Raw genomic sequence first — 21469 nt, 5'->3', positions numbered from 1 at the left:
CAACCATTTTTAAATAGTCGTTTAAAAATGAGACACACCCAAATATATGGGGGGGTTTAAATTAATGTAATAATTTGTAATGAAGGGGGAACAATATGAGAGTTGTGACGTCACAAAAGTAACAAAATACAAAAATAGTTGTGACTTGTGAAAACATTATACTGAAATCAATCATTTATATTACCCTGGGAGAGGGGGGGGGGCAGAATTTAATGTAATTAAAATAAGGGAATATTAATATGTATTGATTAAATGTGCCGATGGGTACTAAATGTAACAGAGGGGATTTGAAAAATACCCAAATACATAATAATTAGTCACCGGAGCCTGAGGGGGCCGTGTATTGTTCAAAGGTTGTAAATGCATTGTTAAAAGTTTGCCGAACAATGGATAGCACTGTGACTATCCTACCTCTAATAATAATACTTATATATAATACATATATACATATGTATTTAAGTATGTATGTATGCATGCATATCAAACTTAATTGGGTTTTGGCTTTTTAGTACATGTGTATTATATAGTACAATTTAAATGTTTTAAAAATTGCAATGTTAGAATTTTTCTAATATTTGTATATGATATACAATGCAGGGCCGTGCGGTAGATTTTCTCAGTATGATGCAAATCTTCGAAATGCCGCCCCCAAAACATTTTTTCTAGCCTTCGATTGTGATTTAAAAAAAACTGCACATAATCTACGAACACTATTTTTATTTTGAAAATATAAACTACTTTAAAATAATGATATCAACTATGACAATCGACAAAAATTTAATAGTACTATGGAATTATTTAAAAAAAAATCCATAGTAATGTACAAAAAAAGATGTTTCTGTAGAAGAAGACACTTCATCAATCACAACTAAGTTTAAAAAATAACATGCGCAGGGCACATATAACGCCCTTGGATACTATTCAATTATTATAGTTTGTACACCCTTTCTTACTTTCATATTAGTTCAAAAAGTATGTATATCGGAATTATGGTTTTTATTATGTTATGCTTACATTTGTACCATGATATAAAACTGAACAATACTTGCTGCTGACTAAACGATATTTCTACCGGTATAAAATTTACACGCATTTGTTTCCAATACATACAAGTTATTATTATTCCAATACAAGTTATTGATAGATAAGACTTCGCCAAATGAAAGACCTATACTTTTATTTCGCTTCTTATGCCGCCCCCCTTAAGGTGCCGCCTGATACGGCCGCATCACTTTATTATAGCACGGCATGGCCCTGTATGTATGTATGCCAGTAAAAAAAACACTTGATGCATATTTTCAAGAAATCAGAAATTTTAATTTTATATTCTCTCCATACCTACATATGTATTTCAATGTTTTCACGAAACAAAGTCATATTTTTAAAATTAATTTTAATTTAAGCTTAATTTAAAATTAATTTTAATTTTAAGATTAATTTAATTTAAATTTAAGGTTAATTTAAAATTAATTTTAATTTTAAGGTTAATTTTCAGGTTTGAAATGCGTAGGAAGCAAATACGTATGTATGTATTGGATTATATTAATGATCAATAATTGTAAATATATTATATATGTCCATATACATATGTATATTGAGTCACTTTTACTACTGCTTGATATTAATAATACATTGTGGGATAATCTTCTTAAAAGAAAAGACAAAAATGTTGGACAAAACTGGAATATTCGTAATATATGTACTTTTAAACATGTTGTTCTTCATCTATTGATACATTGTATATACATTTGTTGATAAAGTACAAGAATCTTTGGATTTTATATTTATTTATTTAAGCCCTCAACACGAGGCCATCCCACCCAATGCATACAGTCTCAAAGACACTTTCGGAATTTTATATGAAAAATGCACTTGAATACAATAATAGTATACGTAGTCTATTTAATTAGTAAATCACCGAAAAATATACCTCATTTTAATGTGGTCGGCTTATGTGAAAGCTTTTTTTTAGTTATGTGCATACCTGCATATATATGTACATATAAGATTGGGAAAAAAATAGTGGATTTTTGTTAGAAAAACTCTTCCAAAGGGTTCGAACCATTTCAAAACCTGTCTACGATCTTAGTTAAGTTGAAGACTAGATTTGCGTAGTGTACAAAAATACGTACATATAAAAATTCATTTTCACATATTATATATAATAATTTAAGGGGCAATAAAGATAATCATCGATAAATCGAACAATCTTTTCGATAATCATCTTATCTGACGCAGATTTCTCCCTCTCAATCGTGACACTTTTTAATAACGTCGATGATGAATAGAAAGATGAATCGTAACATGTCACCATAATCTTAAAACACATCTAACATGATTTAAAAATGAAATAAAATCCATTAATTGATTATGAAAATACGCCAGCAGCGTAGCATTTTTACTTTATTTAAAATAAAATCATTATTTTTTTTTTTTGAAAAACTTTAAATGAATTTCGACCCCTTTCAAAACTCAATATGTACATACATACGTATGTACATATGTACTTTAATTTGTACAAATTGAAATTGTAAATTGATTATCTAACTATTGATATAATAAACGGATGCATTCGTATAGGGGCTCTTTAAATTCCGTCTACTGAAGCACATGCATGTATACGGTCTAAATTGGAGTATCATAAAATAATATATAATACTTATGTACATTGAAAACAGTTGAATTGAATTTCGAACACACGTACTTGCACGGCATTGCTCGGGCATTTTTAATTGGGAACCCTTTGATTCAGCACTCCGGGGCCTTTTAAGATCCATCTTGGATCTAAGTTAGTTTATCATGAAATACAGATCTTCGATCAATGTGTTTTACCAGTGATGACGTATGGATGTGAAACTTGGACATTGAACGCAAAGTTGCTACACGAAATCCAGTGCACTCAAAGAAGTATGAAACCTTGTATGCTTGGCATAACAAGGAAAGACAGGAAACGGAATACGTGGGTGAGAAGTATGACAAGGGTTGTGGATATAGTGGATAGAGTGAAGAGATTGAAATGGCAATAGGCGGGCCACATGCCTAGAAGAATGGACGAAAGGAGGACAAAATATGTAAGTGCTAGAATGGTACCTGAGAGAATTCAAAAGGGTAAAATGAAGACCGCAGGGAAGATGGGTGGACAAAATTAGGAAGATGGATGAGAGTTGCGCAAAACAGAGACGAGTGGAAGCGTGTTGGAGAGGCCTTCATCCAGCAGTGGATGTCGAATGGCTGTAGATGATGATGATGATGATGATGATGATATGAAAATCGTCGCCGCAGACAAATTTTGTTTCCAGTCAACCTTCGATGTTATAATAATACTAGTGAATAGCCCGATGAAACATCATCGCATGGGTATAAAATTATTATATACTCGTATAAAACTAAAAAAAATCCGGTACCGGAACCGTTATTTTCGTAGACTCTCATAGATAGTTTTCAATTCTTTATTTGTAATAATTTTCAATTCTTAAAGTTAACGTTAACAATATGTTAATTAAAGTTAACAAAATGTAAAATTTTCCGATTATATACAAACGGTCATTGACCTCGTAACGTTAAATATTATTATTACAGATAACAAATTATGTACATATTCATATGATGTGTATTTACAACACATATCCTGGGCGAGGATATGGCGTGTGGCGCGGGCCCGTGAGCACATCGCGTTTGGAATCAGAGGTCCGAGGCTCGATTCCCGGCACCCGCCCGTAAATAAGATCAATTCAATTCAATTTAAAAATATATATTTAATTGTTTTATATGAAAAGAGAAAAAAATGGTTCTGAAATTCTGAGAGTTTTGATAGATTAATATATTTTTTATTAATTTGTAAATAGTTTATATGATCGAAATAAAATGAAAAATGTACATGTAAACTGTAATTTGAATCCCAAATATCATTCTTGCGCGACATCGACACACCGTCGTTAAAACTAAACAGCCATAAAACTTGTCTCGCCCCCCTTCTGTTATATAATTTTAACACTTATCTTTTTTTTAAATAGTGCACTATGATATCATCTACTATTTTAACGACTTTGGGTGTTGGTTTTAAACATTTAATGCTGAAATTTTACGCATAATCTCCTTGTTCCACTTTCCATTTTCGTGACTGTATGAGTAGTATGAAAATATATTGTAATGATAGCACACGTAAACAGGTTTTCCCAAAATTGTTTAGCAACGATTATAAATACCAAGTGAGTGCTATTTCTGTTATCAAAAATTGATAATGTACCTATTTTACCAATTTGAAAAACATTACACTATACGAAAATATTTATTAACTTGAAAGGGATATTTTATGTATACATATACATATGTATGTATGTGCTATCAAAACTCGATACAATACATACATACATATAATATTTATTATTATCCTTAACGAAATCAACGATTATTAATTTCTAGTTAAAAAAATAGTTTTATCGCATTTAGTTATATTTTTTACTGCTAAAGTTTGATGATTGATTAAACTTTTATTTCTTATCGTGACAAATTTCTCGATTTAGTTGATATTATTAATAAATTGCGAACAATGTTACACGTTTAATCTCACCGCACAAAGATTATAACACGATGTAATAATTGGGAAAAGGAAATTTACCCGAAATCAAATGAATCGAAGATTGTATGAAACAATAACAATTAAATTTTGATTTCATTCATAAGATGTGCCCATAATTATGAAAGTGGTTAAAGTCAAGAAAAAAACATTTTTTTTTAATCAATTACATATTACAATATAACCGATATTAAAAGATAAAATCGACTTAAAAAAAATTAAATTTTTCTTGACTTAGACCACTTTTATAATTATGGGCACATATATAAATGTATTTCTTGTTATTTTTCACAAAAAACAGCGTTGCAGCTAACATTTTTATAGCGGTTTATAATTTTCTAATGAAAACTAGTAATAAAAGTTGTATTGAGAAAGGGTTTTCATCTCTTGGGTTGTTACTAGATTATATTTGGTGTTGCCAATTTTTTTATTGAACTGCCTCAAAATATATTATCAATCAAAAGTAACAAATTCTAACAGGAAACAACTTATCTGGACGTTATGTACATATAAGACGGCATTCTTATATGTACATAGCATTATGGCTCACAGCATTATGGCTCGCTACGAAAAATTTCGTAGCGAGCAACTTATTGCGCAATAAATTGCTTCTTTTCATCGATTATTTTATTTCTGCTCGCGATTTTTTGGTACAAACTCTCTTAAATATAAAGCTTAGACAGAAAAATCCCTCATAAAATATAAACTTGAAAAAGTTGAGAGAAGAAGTTTAGAAGATTCTAAATTCAAATTCAATGTCCAATGTGACATGCGTGTTGCCTTGTCTAGTTGCTTATATTCAAGATAAGAAAAAAATGTCTTCATATTGACATTTGGTTACCCCAGTTCAAAAATCGTTTGTATAAATATTAAACAGTCAAGACTATCATCATTCATGGTTAATTGCAGCTATAAAATTTTCTACGATCAATTAAACAGTTAAGTTGATATGCCGTTGAATATTTTTATTATTATTTATGAATACTAAAACATGCATTTTTTTTGTAGTTCTTAAAACGTCTGAAAACGTATAAAACTTTCATTTTGTAAATCGGTTTAAAATCATTGAATTTCTCGTGGCATATTGTATACATATGTCACAGTGAAATTATATTTCAAGTGAAAATATATTTTCAGTGAAATCATAAACAGTTACATTTTCAGGGCTGGATTTATTAATTTAAGATTAGATTGTTAGGGTTGGTATTATTTAAGGGTTAGGATAGGTTAGGTTAAGTAAAGGTTGTCAACGTTAATTTATAGAGTTAAACGTTGTTAATTCATTGTTTGATACATTTTCACTGCTTGAATTGGTGAAATGTTCACTAGTGAAAATATATGTTCAAATATATGAAACATGTCACTGGTGAAAATATATTTTCACTTGAAATATGCTTTCACTGTAACATATATACGTATTGAAGAATCAATACATATCCTTTTTAATTATTTCAATATAAAAAAATACACGAAATGATTAAGCATTGAGAAACCAGTGCCATTGCTTTATATAGTATACCATTTTTAGGCAGGAGAAAAAAATAATTCATACGAAATTTTAAAGGACCTCTTTTTATAAAGAAAGAAATTAAAGCTCGGTAAGATGCTTGGTGGCCAGCTTTAGTTCCTTTATTTTTAGAAAGAAACTAAAACTGGCTTCTTTAAACGACTAGTTCTCAATCATTTCGGCACGAGTTTATTTACACACATATATATATATATATAATATTTATCTCCTATTTATTCCTCTTACTTCCTATTTTTACTTCCTACTCTTCCTACTTATTCCTCTTACATAAAACAAATATATATATAACACTTCAGACTGTTGTGTGTAGTTTTCCAAAGAAATCACTTAAAGTGAACCCGAGATTCTTCAAGTGTCTTCAAATCCCAAACAATGGAACTTGTGTTTGTTTCTAATTTGAAATAAAATAATTGAATCGATAATATATTATAAATAATGATATTTATTAAATGGTCTCCATCATTTTGTTCGTGACTAACTTTCGAATTCATTAATCTTTGAGTTTATTAATAATGTAAATATATTGCTTGAAATCTACATATGTTGGTGAATCGTATAAATTATGTAAAATTTAATTATTATACAACTCAACATCAATCGCATGTTCTTTCATGCAAACCGATTTATCAGTTGATCTGAGAATCACTGGTTTGTTTGGAAAAATTCATATGCATATACATCTATTGAAAATTTACAATATTTTGTTATATCGAGACATCTATTGAAATATTTGATTTTTGTTAAATATATTTATATTTAGCAAGTATCAAAACCAGTTTTAAAAACCTATCATCATTAAATTGCAAGTAAGAAGAATTTATTTTAGTATGAAATTGCCAACCTAAACATTTGTTCATAGTTATGTAGGTGTCGAATCAAATTAAATAACAAATGTACGATTTTTAAACTTATGTCTTGTGCATATACACAATTAGTAAATTATAGAAATCAACTGTTTTTTACTGTAAAATATAAATTATATCATTCTATTAATTACATTGAATTCCTTTTATATAAAACAACACTGTATATCAGTGAGTTGTTTTTGGGCAAAAATTATTTAGCTGCCAGCAGGGATGCTCATTATATTTAAAAATAATACTCTCACATGTAAAAAGAGCCGAATGGTTAAAGACAAGAAATAATGTTTATTACGGACGGACAGATCGATGTCGTTAAATGTAAGTTCAAGCCTAAATAGAAAAGTAGGTATAAGGGCGAAATATCACACAGGGAAGAACGGCACGTCATGTGCTTTGCTCCCCGCTATGGGCGCTCTACTACATTTCTTCAAATATGGGATACACCGTTATTGATCAAGCAAGGATAAATACAAGGATTAAATTTTACCGAAAACACTCCAGGGGGTGATTTTGGGACGGTGTGTGCCGTGAATATGTGCAAGGCATGCCACATTTTATTTGCATGTTTAAAAGTATCCAAAGAAAACCACTCTTCTTGTGTGATTTCACCCTAAGCCTCCCCGACACTACTTGCCCCCCCCCCCCCCCCAAATTTAGGAATAGTGTGAATTTAGAAAATAGTATGAATTTAAAGATAAATGAAATACTATGGATCTATGAATGCTACGTTTACTTCTTATGCTACTTTTGGGTAGCTTAGTGGCCAATAAAATAATCAATGCAATAAGCTACTTTGAAAAAAAAAGGTTTTATGATTTTAAGCAAGTATATTTTGGACAGATCGATGTCGTTTGCAAGTAAATTTATATTTTACAAATATAAATTTTCAACTTGATACGTTAAGAGGGCTGGACAGCAGCGCCTTGTCCATACAAACGTACTATACTTCTCCCTACCTCAATTATGACACTAGAGAAATTATTTTTTAATATGCTATGGATATCCACCATTGGGGTGCGTGCATCTATCGTTTTATTTTTTTTAATTAATAATTTTTTATAGGAGCTAGGAGCCGCCAAACATCTATAAAATCGCCTCTTTTTTACACCCACGAAAAGAGTCTAGCGTGGTTATTTAACGGTCGATTTTTAAAAAAATACGCCAATAGATGCACAGAAAATATCTTTCTCATACTGATGATGAATTTTTTTTTTAAATTGGTCCAGTTTTGGAGGAGAAAATAGTAGAATATGAACCCTCGATTTTGTCAATTTAAAACACGTTTTATCTGGTCAAAGCGCAACTGTCGCATTCACTCAATATATATATATTGATATATATTGTCGCATTCACTCAATATATACATACACTCAATATATATATCGAAGAAAGGAACGGTAACAAAATTAAGGTTTCGGGTGTACAGCCCTCTTAAAGGGGTGTGGAAAAACTGTGTGGTCACAAAATTTTTACTTTTCTAAGAGGAAAAAATCCCACTTTTTTATTTACGTGTATAATATATTTTAATTTTTTAGTGAAAAGAAAACATATTTAAAGTGTTAACTGAGTGTGAAAAAATAGTGTGACCGAGTCAAAATCTCGAGTTCGAATTTTCGCATGATCACAAAACTTTATCTATTATCGACAAATGACGACCTTTTTTGGTTCAGAGACGAAATATAACTTTTCTTCTATATCTATGCCCAGTGAACATGAATCTGATAATAAAAAATGTTGATTGACTCGAGATTCGGAGATATGTGTGTTTTTTAAATCGCGCGATTTTTCTGTATCTTGGTGTTGTTCGGTCGATATCTCAAAATCTGTCAATTTCCTGTGCAAAATAAATATTGAAATCTATAGTCGGGTATTTTATCTTTCATTTTTAGTACTTTTCAGCTTTTAAATCTCTCTAAGTAGTCGTCCAGTTCAAATCAAAAGTCAAAAGTTCGTATTTTCACTTGGGATTTTTTCCCACTGTTAATACTATTTTATATTGAATATTTTCTATTGAAACATGTTTATTGGGATAGTGTTCTGGCCACACTATTTTTTTTTCGTTTAAAAAGGTTAATTGGAAGTGTGCTGAATTTTAAATCGGTAAAATTTCGACCTAAAAGCTCTTACTAGTATTTACTCGTATTTACACGAATCTGAATTGAATTAATAGGGATATTATATTAATTTGTATTTATATGAGAATTAAATAAAATTCCACTTAAAAAAATCATATTTCGACTATTCTTCTGGATTAATAACAAAAATTCTATTGATAACTGGCTTAACTCGATAAAATAAACGAATTTTTGTTATTAATCCTACATAAAGTACTACAAATGAAATACCCGACTATAGATTCCAATATTCATTTTGAAAAGAAAATTGACAGATTTGGAGACATTGACCGAACAACACCAAGATATAGAAAAATCGTGCGATTTAAAAAAACACATATCTTCGAATCTCGAGCCAATCAACATTTCTTATAACCAGATTCGTGTTCACTAGGCATAAATCTATAATGCTGCATACGCACCAAACCAACGAACGGCCCACAGGCCAACTTTTAAATCCAGTAGCGTACAACTTTTAAGAAATAATTAAAAAACGACTTTTAAGAAATAATAACAAGACTATTTTTCAGAAATGCGTATCCTCGTAACTCAAAACATTGTTGTAATTCAAAACATCAACGATGATCTAATTTTAGCTCAATCGCGCTCTTAAGCTTAATTTCGATATTTAATTTAATTTTTATTTCAATATTTTGTACGCTACTGGTTCTAAAATTTGGCCTGAGGGCCGTTCGTTGGTTTGGTGCGTACGCAGCATAAGAAAAGTCATATCTCGTCTCTGAACCATTTTTCATGTCGAATAGTGTTATTTTTATTTTTTATTTTATTTCATTTTATTTTACAAAATCAATTAATCAAGCACACTCGTCTAACAGATTGCTCCAAAGCGACGAGTGTGCTAAAAAGATTAAGAAGTACGAAAGGAAAAAATACAAGTTAAATAAACAAATTATATATACAAATATACAAATTACATAAGGAAAAGATAACTAAATTAAACATGAAATCACAATTAAAAACACTAACTCAACCTTTCTAAATGGTCGCGACCTCCATAACTTAGGAAGTGGTGCAGAGAATGAAGAGAGACGTGACAAATGTCAATGGCACCATCCAGTGAATTTAAGAAACGGAGGCCGCGAGGAATGGGAGAATAACTAAAAGCCACAGTTCTAGCCAAAGGATTGTGAAAAAGGGGACGATGGCGGGTCCATATCACACTCTCTGGAGGATGAAGGCCCAACTCAGCCAGGATAGACGGACAGGAGATACAGCCTCTAAATATGGAAAACAAGAACTTGATGAGGGCAACACTCCTCCTGTGGTCAAGAGAAGTGTAGCCGACCATACCCATGACGAATTTTGAAGGAAATAAGTATGGATAAATCCCATATTGCTCCTTATAAAGCAGTCTCAGAAATCGTCTTTGGACAAGTTCAAGCTTCACAGATAGAGACTTAGTGTAAGGATTCCAGATCAGTTATGAAGTGAATAGTCACCTTTGATCAGCATTAGTCTTTAAAAACATCTCAGTATTTTTTCCTACTACTCTAACTACCACCTCTGATTAGTGCCAGCAGTGGCGGACTGGGACTGAAATTAGTGCATGCCACACGAAAATGGCAAAAGCAAAATAGATCCATAAATTACATTGTATATTTCTTTTTAACCCTTGTCCTAGGTAAATAGAAAGCATCATAAAAGAATGCGGCATAAAAGCGGCTTTTACTTTCGGTAGAAAACAATCAGGGACGTCATTTCAGCTTTTTCTTGGGGGGCGCAGGCATGGCAGGCAGGCAGCAAGATTGGTCAAATTGAATTTTTTTTCAAAAAATCTTTTTTATATCGGAATAAAAATGGAAAATTTTTTTCTAAAAATCTTCACATGGTCAACAAAAATTGACCATCAAACTGAGTCACTAAAACACTAACAATTAACTTAATTTCTACCGACTGTCTTTTCACTTTATCTATGTACATAAATCCATACATATGTACGTAATAACAATAGATAAAGTTTTGTGATCATGCGAAAATCGGGATTTTGGGGAGGGGGCCCCTATCCTATATTTCTATATACATGGATGTGTCTAGATTACGAATAGATTTTATATTCGGAAACTGTTTAAAATAGTGTATTTAAATCTTACTATATCGTCGAAGTATAATCAAATGTTATTTTGAAAGTATGAAGTAAATTTAAATCGCTGGTTGATGATGAATCGTCCTATCAAAATTGTTTTAAGCAATTCAGTTTATATTATTCACGGAAATTTGTTTATGCCCATTTTTATTTCAGTAGATAGTTGTTACATAGGTAATGGTATATACATACATAATATTGAGGTTAGAAATGGGCCCAGCAAAAGGGCCCACGCAAATGTTGAAACTTACATTTCGAGCCTAATAAAAAAAGTTAACCGATCCTTGGGCTGTTAAAGCAGGTATTAGTTGTTTGTGTATATCGTAAGAAATTTGTTTTGTTGAAATACCCAAACTTTAGGTCCCAAAGTGCAATATCCTATAAATTTTTACACACGTGAAATAGTTAAAAAGTTATTTAATTTTACTGAGGGCCAGTGGCGTAACTACCGCGCCCGCACACCCCGCAATGCGGGGGGGCGTCGAGACCTGGGGGGCGCCTCGAAGCGCGCCCTTTTACGGATTTTTTAATTTGTTCCGTAATTTTTTTAAAATTTCTCTTATTTTTCAACCTATTTGTACTTTATGTGTATGTGCATACATTAACATATTTTGAATTTATCCTCATTGTGTAATTGATCTATGCCAATAGGGTTAGAAGATTACCGTATTTTTCCATCTTTTGAACGTCAGCGCCACTTCAACCTATTAGCTGAGAATTCTCTTATTATTGTATATATTTTTTCAATGTGTAAACAATAAAACAAAATTATATGATTAAAACCAATAAAGTTTATAAATTTTTCGCTGCCACCATTAACAGGTGGGAAGTTTTTAAGGAAAATTCACCATCAGTTACTTTAAACAGATTGTGCACTGCTTGTTGGTCGTCCAGATTAAACTATTAATGCACTTTGATATATAGGTACAAATACCGATACGTAAAAAAGTATAAATATTAATTTGGAAAGTTATTTTGCTAATATTTATATATGGGGAGGGGGGGGGGGGGGGGCGCCAGGGCCATTTAAATTTTCCATTTAAATGTATGATTTAAAGGCGATAGCGATAAGTCATGTTTTTGACTGTTTCCTTGCATATTCTTGTTGATCGATGAATCAATCCGAGAGAAATAGGCAGCTATATTTTCGTAAGCTATTGTTTTCATCGCGTGGCTATTGAGTCGTGCAGTCGCCTGTTGGCCTTACCTATGTGCGTTGGCGTGTCGTTATTTCTTAATGCAAAAATAGTCAAAAACATGTTATAGGACTAAAACTTTTTAAGTTGATGTATAAAATGATTAAAAAGATATATATTGAACCCATTTGTATTGAGAAAGCTGTATTTTGATTAAAAAATACTGGGGTCTTACTCGACCCCGGTTCGATCTCGACGCTCCGTCCTTCAAAGGTTAAAGATTAGCACGGGATCAAACCCAGTAATTTCTCGAGGGGGCACCAGGAATTCACGCTACGCCACTGCTGAGGGCCCATATTTTCTAACAGATAGTGGGGCCCACATGCCATCGGGCATGTTCGCTTGTATGACCAGTCCGCCACTGAGTGCCAGTCTTAATTTCTGTTCTAGATGCTATGATTTAACCCATTTGAACCCACGCGGTCAATTATGAACTTACACTATGTATGCCAGCGCGGTCATTCACGGCATTTTACAATTTTGCGTCGTAAAATAAAAGGATCACTCAGGCCGGCCGTAAAACCTTTCGTTACGCTTGGTTAGATGTTGGTGATGAATTTTAAGAAAGTCACACGAAATTAAATCAGTTCCTTTTGGAGTTTTGAGGGAATAACATCTAGCGCTTTTCGACTTGCAGATATGTCGAAGAGAAAACATACGTAAGTTTTTTATTTTTACATATTTTTTATTTATCTTTATGTTTCTAATACAGTAGGACTTATTGTATAATATGCATAAGAGAAATTGCGTTTATACATATATCTCATATTCCTGAAAAAAAAAATCAAAAGTCGACGGAGTCGTATATGACTCCTTGGGATAATGACACATATTTTTTTCCAGAGAATGCAATTTTACTACTGCAGAGATACGGGAAGAAATTGATAATTGGGACGAGTCTCAACTTCCGGATTCCACATACATACATATTACCACCCCTGGAAACTGATATTCGGTTAAAGAAAAAAGTAGGGTGGAAATCAATCAACCATTTAGTATAAATATGTATAATAAATATATGGGTGGGGTTGATCAAATGGATAACCATTTTCTAACTATAATATAAGTATTAGAGGGAAAAAATGGTACATGCCTATTCTGTTTTGGAACATCGACGTAGCTGTGAATAACGCTTGGATTCTAAGCAAAAGTTTTGGTTGTAAATTTGATAAATTAGGATTTATCAGACAGGTAGCAGAGACGTTGTGCAAGTGTTGTGGTCAAAAACGAAAACAATTGGTCCCATTCAGACCCGGCAAAGTTAATCAAAATCAAAAGGAAGTTGGAAGACATTTGATATTGGTCAAACAGAAAAGGAGAAATTGTGGACACTGTAAAAATAAAACGTTTTCCGCTTGTGGTAACTGTGAAAATCCATTGCATGACAAATGTTTTGTACCGTATCATAATAATTAATTATTTTGTCTTCGTGTATTTTGTTTTTACGACTTTTGAACCCAAAATCTCGTTTATGACATTTCTTCTTTTAAAAGGGTGCACCCTTTTTTTTGTTGACGATGTGTATATGTCACAATATATGTACCTACGTGTGTTATGTTATGCGATTTGAAAATATCATTTTATCGAAGAGATGCGTGTTTGTTATTTTTAAAATTAATTTTATAAATTTCTTAACAATAAAATTACATATAACCAGTGAGAAAGTATTATAACTGATTATGTGACTCCATTGTGATTTTTGTATTATTTTAAAAAAACATGTTTCATTATCCTCAAAGATCGTTCACGACACCACCTTGAAAAAAATTAAAAATGTTGAAAAATCAATTAATTATCCATCCCTATCCTATAAAAAATATTTCCCATGAAATAACTCAAAGATTTTGGAAAATAAACGAAAAAATAGTCCTGGGCACATGGGACATGTGTTTTCACGCGAGCTCTGGGTTCAAATGGGTTAATTCACACAAAATACATAAAACGCAAATTACTACAAATGCGCATTTAAAATTTCTCAAAAAAAATAAAAATAGGCCCACAGGGCTTTAGGCCTACCAGTATCTATGTCACTGAAACGCCAACTGTGTCAATTTCGGCTGTCGGTGTGGGCGAAGGGCGACTACAGTACGTCCGGTAGAGTAGAGTAGAGTAGAGTAGAGTGGTGGAGTTTGAGTCGTTCGTCCGCGAGGTGTCCCCACCAGTTGCATTGGCATGGCATGGCGATGACGATGGTATGGCATGGCATGGCACATGGAGGGAGCTCATGTCCATGGTGGGGATGGTGAGTGTAGCCCGTGAGTTGAGTCCGTTAGTGTAGCCGGCGCTTACGAGCTGCGCCGCGCTTCGCGCCGCGCACCAAACATGACCATATCATATACTAGTGAAGTGCCCAACGGCAGCAACTTCGGCTGCTTCTGGCCCATACTCACCAGGTCAGTCCACGAACTCCTCTAATTTACTCCAATTTCCACCAACCAAGGGAACCTTCCCTTACTTCCTTCCCCCGTCACCAGTTCACTTCTGTTCTGTTCGGTTGCTTTCGTGCGTTTCGTTTCGATGTCAACGTGTAGTTTTTATTCCACAGTGAGACTATATATTGTGTTTGTGTGTTGAATACTTTTCAGCTGTATGGCTTACCGTGTCGAAGTATTCATTCCATTAATATGTAACGAAGTTAGAAGACGCATTTCAAACTTTTGAACTCTTTGCTTCTGTACGTATACCTAAATACAGAACTCAATTTGTAAGGAATATTATTATCCTGTTGAGCTGATGTTTTGTCGACTTCCACCAAGATTTCAGCTCAGTTTGTAAGGAAATACTAAATTGATAGTATCTACATACATATATACAAACTGAACTGAAAATCAAAACATGTCTTTGATCTACTACATATAGTGGTATATTGAAACTCTGTATAAATACATACAGAGAAATGCTATATATCATACTATAAGTATGCTAGCAGTTTTATTTCATACACTTTGATTTTAGTTTTTATTATTACCAAATTATGTTCACAATACATCTATTTTAATAGCTACTGATCTACTGATCATTTTCTATATTACAATTTTAATTTAATTTTGTTAGTAATCATAGTATTATATTATTATAATGTTAATGTACAGCATAATAAACCAATTTACAATTCTTATAAATGCTCATAATATGTACATCTAATACTTAATATTAATTAAAGACTGTCTAAAGGTTTCATACACTTGAACGGTTGCTTCTATATGTTTAGTTTAGTTTTCTGTGTAGTCAATAGTACGTAGTGGTATATGAAACAAAAAAATAGGGCTCAAATTCTCATCTCAAATCTAAAAGTATATTTTTTTGATAGATTGAAACTTGGGTTCCTTATAAATTGGGTTCAAATCATGGTTGTTTTTAAATTGTTAGCACGTTTGAAATGCGATTCTTAGTTGTTTTGTTACTTCATGTGTTTGAACGTAAATTTTGTCACTCGTGTATACAATAATTATTGTCTTTCTTTACTAACTGTGCCCAAATTCTGATGGCAGAAGTCGATACAAATATTCGATTTTATGTATGGATTTCATTTTTCAGTGCGACTGAAATGCATTTCCTTGTTGTGTTGATTTACTTTGGTGTGTGTTTGAACGTGAGTTTTGGCACTTGTTGCATCTGTATATACAACGATTCTACATCCTTACTAACTGTGCTCAAATTTTTATAACGGAAGTAAAAAAAATCATTCGATGCGACTGAAATGCATTTCCTTGTTGTGTTGATTTACTTTGGTGTGTGTTTGAACGTGAGTTTTGGCACTTGTTGCATCCGTATATACAACGATTCTACATCCTTACTAACTGTGCTCAAATTTTTATAACGGAAGTAAAAAAAATCATTCGATGCGACTGAAATGCATTTCCTTGTTTTGTTGATTTACTTTCGTGTGTGTTTGAACGTGAGTTTTGGCACTTGTTGCATCCGTATATACAACGATTCTACATCCTTACTAACTGTGCTCAAATTTTTATAACGGAAGTAAAAAAAATCATTCGATGCGACTGAAATGCATTTCCTTGTTGTGTTGATTTACTTTGGTGTGTGTTTGAACGTGAGTTTTGGCACTTGTTGCATCCGTATATACAACGATTCTACATCCTTACTAACTGTGCTCAAATTTTTATAACGGAAGTAAAAAAAATCATTCGATGCGACTGAAATGCATTTCCTTGTTGTGTTGATTTACTTTCGTGTGTGTTTGAACGCAAGTTTTGTCACTTTTTGCTTCCGCGTATGCAAGAATCGTTGAGTCGTTGCTGTTTCTTCGACTTATTCGAAGAATTTACTCGACTTTTTATTTGATTTTCTATTTATAGCACGATTGAAACGTGTTTTGACATTGTTAGATGCGAGTTTGTGTACAAGTCAGATTGAGTAGTTACCAACTGCAGAGCTTATATGTAACTGGCATCAAATTCTGGTGCATATCAAAATATTTATTCGACTTTTAGCATGGCTTTTTTTTAATACAAGTCATTATTATGTCATCGATTGAAGTTTTACGTATGTTGCTTTTATATTTATAGATTCTGTATACTATACTATACTTTACTATACTGTAAAGTCGATTAGTTTTCTATTAAAACTGTATAAAAATGGTTAAATAATTTATTCGATTATTAATATTTTTATTTTTAAATGCTTTTTTTTATTACTAAATTATGTTTACAATACATCTTATATCTATTTTAATAGCTACTGATCTACTGATCATTTTCTATTTTACAATTTTAATTTATTTTTTTTAGTAATCATTGTATTATATTATTCTAATGTTAATGTACAGCATAATAGGAAAAAGAGCTCAAAAACCTATGATTATTAATATGACGTTTCTTCAACAGTGCGATAATAGCATATTTTGCAATTGTTTTAAACTTTCTTTTAATATGTACATACATATGCATGTTTGAACGAGAATATTGTCACTTGTTGCTTCTATATGTATAAAGACTATTGTTTTCTTACGAACTGAGTTCAAATCTCGATAAATTTATTCAATTATTGTTATCCTAACTGATTCATCATACAGATCTTTTTTACCATGCAATTTATTCATTGATTATTTTTATGCATATTTAAGTTTACTCATACGTATGTATGTACATGTAAAAAAAATATACCCAAAGAAATTAAGACACAAAACCGAATACTACATATAATATTCAGAAATATTCCATATGAACAAACAGTGTCAAGTATATTTTATAATGACATTTCTTTTTGGATTCCAACTTGATTTTTTTTCCAACCTGAACCGAGCCTGGAAGAGGTTCGTTGTATTTTAAATGATTTTCATCGCTGATTTTCCGATGGCTAGTGCAATTTTTCTCACAGGTGTTTGTGACGAACGGATGTGAAACTTGGTACAGTGAAAACCCCTCTACCTCGACGATCTAAACCTGTGTAGATACATACAGATGTGAAGATAGATTGAAACTTGTATGCTCTAGATGTGTCCAGTTCGGAGCTCAGTATCGATTCATCAACAGTTATGCGAATAATTTTAAACGTAAATTCGTTATGCAGTTGTGAAATGCTATTATCATGCGCTATTTTTATTTTCACTAGTATCAATTGTAAGATTTAAGAATGTAAGATGTAAGAAGTCTAACAATTGCAATTTGTAAGACTTTCAATGGATTTTTTGATCTGATCTGATTGATTGCTAGTTTCAAATGTCAACTTTATACCCGTTGGAATAAAAATCAGTGGTTTCAATCAAATCCGAAACACAAGCTATCTCGTGAACACTCGACTTCCAGATCCCTCATTAATTCATCTTAGATTGCTGTATCTATTCACAAATATTCTGACAAGAGAAAGTTTATTTAATAATATAACAGCGTTATTGTTTGAGTGTGTATGTGTGCGATAACGCTCGCCGTCCTATAATAGTGGTTTCGATTCGACATATGTACGTCATAACTGAAACACTGCCAACGAAACGTACGAATATAAGAGCAAATTAAGAAAAAATGGGTAATTTAGCGCCATCTTTTGAAAATTTATTTAATGAATTAATTTTTCTATTAGTGTTTTATATTATTTATATGTAGGTACATCGGTAGTTTTTACTTATAAAACACCCGATTAAATTTTCATTTACACAGATTACCTAAACAAAATCTGCTTTAGGTCATCGACTTTCGACAGCCTTTAATTAATATTATGTATTAGATGTATTATGAGCATTTATAAGAATTGTAAATAGGTGTTTGAGCTCTTTTTCCTATTATGCTGTACATTAACATTAGAATAATATAATACTATGATTACTCACAAAATTAAATTAAAATTGTAATATAGAAAATGATCAGTAGATCAGTAGCTATTAAAATAGATATAAGATGTATTGTGAATATATTTTCGTCATAATAAAAAGCATTAAAAATCAAAATTTCATCGGATATATCACTATATTACAGGTCTGTTTGTGTCTGTATTGCGGATTGAACACAGAACCGATACATTTCTTTTGATTTTTTTTTTATTCCGATTGAATCATTATAGGGTTTGAGTTGACTTCGTATTATATAAATATGTATACATACATACATATAAGCAGTAGGCATATTCAAAGAATCTCGTCTCGAGAATTCGAGGTCTTCTTATTGAGAATTTTCACGAATGGACGATTCCTTTCAAAGACGAGTTTCGACCGAATTATGTATTTATTTTTATACGTATGCGCATATAAAGCATTAATCCAATTGGAATCTATTCAACGGAGGTTTCCTCAGACCATTCACTATTTTTTAGTATCCAAAGACCAAGTTCGGTCCAAATAAACCAGCTGTTTGTTTATACTGAAAAGTAATATACATAATGTATATGTACATATGTATGTATGTAATAACCGAGCGTGTGTTTATTCAACACCAAACACCTGAACTAAACAGCACCATTGTTCTCCTATCGCAATTACGTCAAACCGAATCAAATTATACAAAAAAAATATGTGTATCATATATAAATTACACGTACAGTGTTGATGATCGACTTTTTTTGCGATGAATTCGAATGGAAATCGCAAAAATGTGCATGCACAGCATGGACCGAAAGAAACGTGACGAAAATCAAGTATATGGCATACATGCATTTATTTGTATACTTTGAATTGTCACTTCTGGTTTTGGGATCGAATCTGTTTGAATAAGTTGTCTAATGTTGCTTGGCAACAGGATTTGCAGTCGTATGACAAAACGTTCGTGTAAATTTTGAGATCAATACACAAATCATTCTTCTCGAAACCTGTTCAAAGATCGTGCTTGTTGCAATTCTTACTTTTTTTTTGCATTTGTTTGAGCATGTGAATGGAACGTGTTCCGTCACATAAACCAAAGTATGAATTACATAAACCAAAGTAATGAATTGTTTTGATCAAAATCATATTTGATTCATTACATTTACTCAAACCTATTATATTGTTAAATTTAAATCAAATGGCAAACCCTTGACTTTTAATGAATCAGTTGAAAAATTGTAAAATGTGAAATATTTATAGTATTATTGCCATTTTATAATCGCCCGTGTTTGTGCCGCACTGAGCACTAATGTAATACATACATACATACACCTTTTAATAATTGGAATTCATGATTTATTTTTCATCGTCCGGAAATTTGTTATTATTTTTTATATTTTTAGTACATCTATAATCTAATATATAATTTCGATGGTTTTGTTATATTTTGATATTCTGACTTAAAAAATATCTCAACTAATATTCACAGCCATTTATAATCCACTACTGGAGGAAATGATGAATTTTAGAATTATTTCACCCATACAAATATTCTAGAGGCTTAACTAAAAATAATATTAAAAAATGCACAATAAAAGTGATATATTATAATATTATGTTGATTTTGATTTTTAAATGCTTTTTATTATTACGAAATTATGTTCACAATACATCTTATATCTATTTTAATAGCTACTGATCTACTGATCATTTTCTATTTTACAATTTTAATTTAATTTTGTTAGTAATCATAGTATTATATTATTCTAATGTTAATGTACAGCAATATAATATTATGTAAAGTTTTTTTTCGTTTCTAAATGAAAATACCATGGATTATCACGACGTCGATCAAATAATATAGATCGACAATTTTTCGTTTCAATCAAAAGTTTGCTACGCTTATATAACACTAGCGGTTTTACCCGGCTTCGCTCGGTATTTTTAATATAAACCGATTAAACATGGCCAATCTAATAGTAAACATTTTAATTAATTCATTTGAATAGTTTTATTTTATTAGAATATTCATTTGTTCTTTTATTAAATTGAACGTCACGAATTCTACGAACCAAAAATAATTACAACAATAGTTACATACAAAGTCTCTTTCGAAATTATATATTGGATAATGTAACAAAAGTTTGCAATGTTAATATCATCATTCATCATTCCCAGCCATTCGCCATCAATTGCTGGATGAAGGCCTCTCTAACACGTTTCCATTCGTCTCTGTTTTGAGCAGCTCTCATCCATCTCATCCCACATACATTTCTGATTTCATCCTTTCATCTTCCCTTTGACTTTTCTTGCACCCTTTCATATTATCTTGGGTAAAATTCAAGCACTTCTTTCGTCCATATATCACCCGTTCTTCTAGCTACGTGGTCTTTCCAACACGATTCCACTCGAATCTGTTTTGCGTAACTCTAATCCATCTCACCCCACGCATTTTCCCAATTTCGTCTACCCATTTTCCCTGCGGTCTTCCTTTTACCCTTTTACGTTCTCTCGGGTACCACTCTAGCACTTCTTTTGTCCATCTTTCGTCCATTCTTCGAGGCATGTAGCCTACCCATTGCCATTTCAATGTCTTCACTCTATCCACTATGTCCACTACCCTAGTTATATGTACTTCTTACCCACGTATTCCGCTTCCTGTCTTTCCTCGTTATGCCGAGCATAAAGCTTTTTATACTTATTTGCGTGCATTGGACTTTGTGTAGTATACATCTAAGTTTCACATCCATACGTCATCACTGGCAAAACGCATTTATCGAAGATCGTTTTCTTCAGGCAGACTGGCATTTTTTATTTAAAATCAACATTCATTCGTCCAAA

At 31.9% G+C, this 21469-nt stretch overlaps 2 protein-coding genes across 6 annotated transcripts in view; one reads left to right on the top strand and one right to left on the bottom strand.

Annotated features, from left to right (window-relative positions):
* The window catches only part of hig (locomotion-related protein hikaru genki), a 34153-nt gene extending 19603 nt beyond the window's left edge, over positions 1–14550 (bottom strand). For 2 of the 4 annotated variants that reach the window (XM_077445930.1, XM_077445929.1), the window contains exon 1: positions 14398–14502. The gene's annotated coding sequence lies outside the window, so the exon portion shown is untranslated. Of the gene's footprint in view, positions 1–14397 lie in introns of all 4 variants that reach the window. The other 2 variants (XM_077445924.1, XM_077445926.1) reach the window with 2 other exon arrangements.
* Positions 14551–14592: 42 nt separating this feature from the next.
* Positions 14593–21469, top strand: part of Best2 (bestrophin 2) — a 124716-nt gene continuing 117839 nt past the window's right edge. Inside the window, exon 1 of one of the 2 annotated variants that reach the window (XM_077445922.1) lies at positions 14593–14774. In XM_077445922.1, coding sequence (XP_077302048.1) covers positions 14704–14774 — 71 coding nt within the window. In that variant the 5' untranslated portion in view covers positions 14593–14703. The remainder of the gene's footprint in view (positions 14775–21469) is intronic. The other variant, XM_077445921.1, reaches the window with a different exon arrangement.

The sequence above is a fragment of the Arctopsyche grandis genome, chromosome 2, assembly GCF_051622035.1.
Source record: "Arctopsyche grandis isolate Sample6627 chromosome 2, ASM5162203v2, whole genome shotgun sequence".
Classification (NCBI taxonomy): Eukaryota; Metazoa; Arthropoda; class Insecta; order Trichoptera; family Hydropsychidae; genus Arctopsyche; species Arctopsyche grandis.
This window is presented reverse-complemented; position numbering and strand designations above follow the sequence as displayed.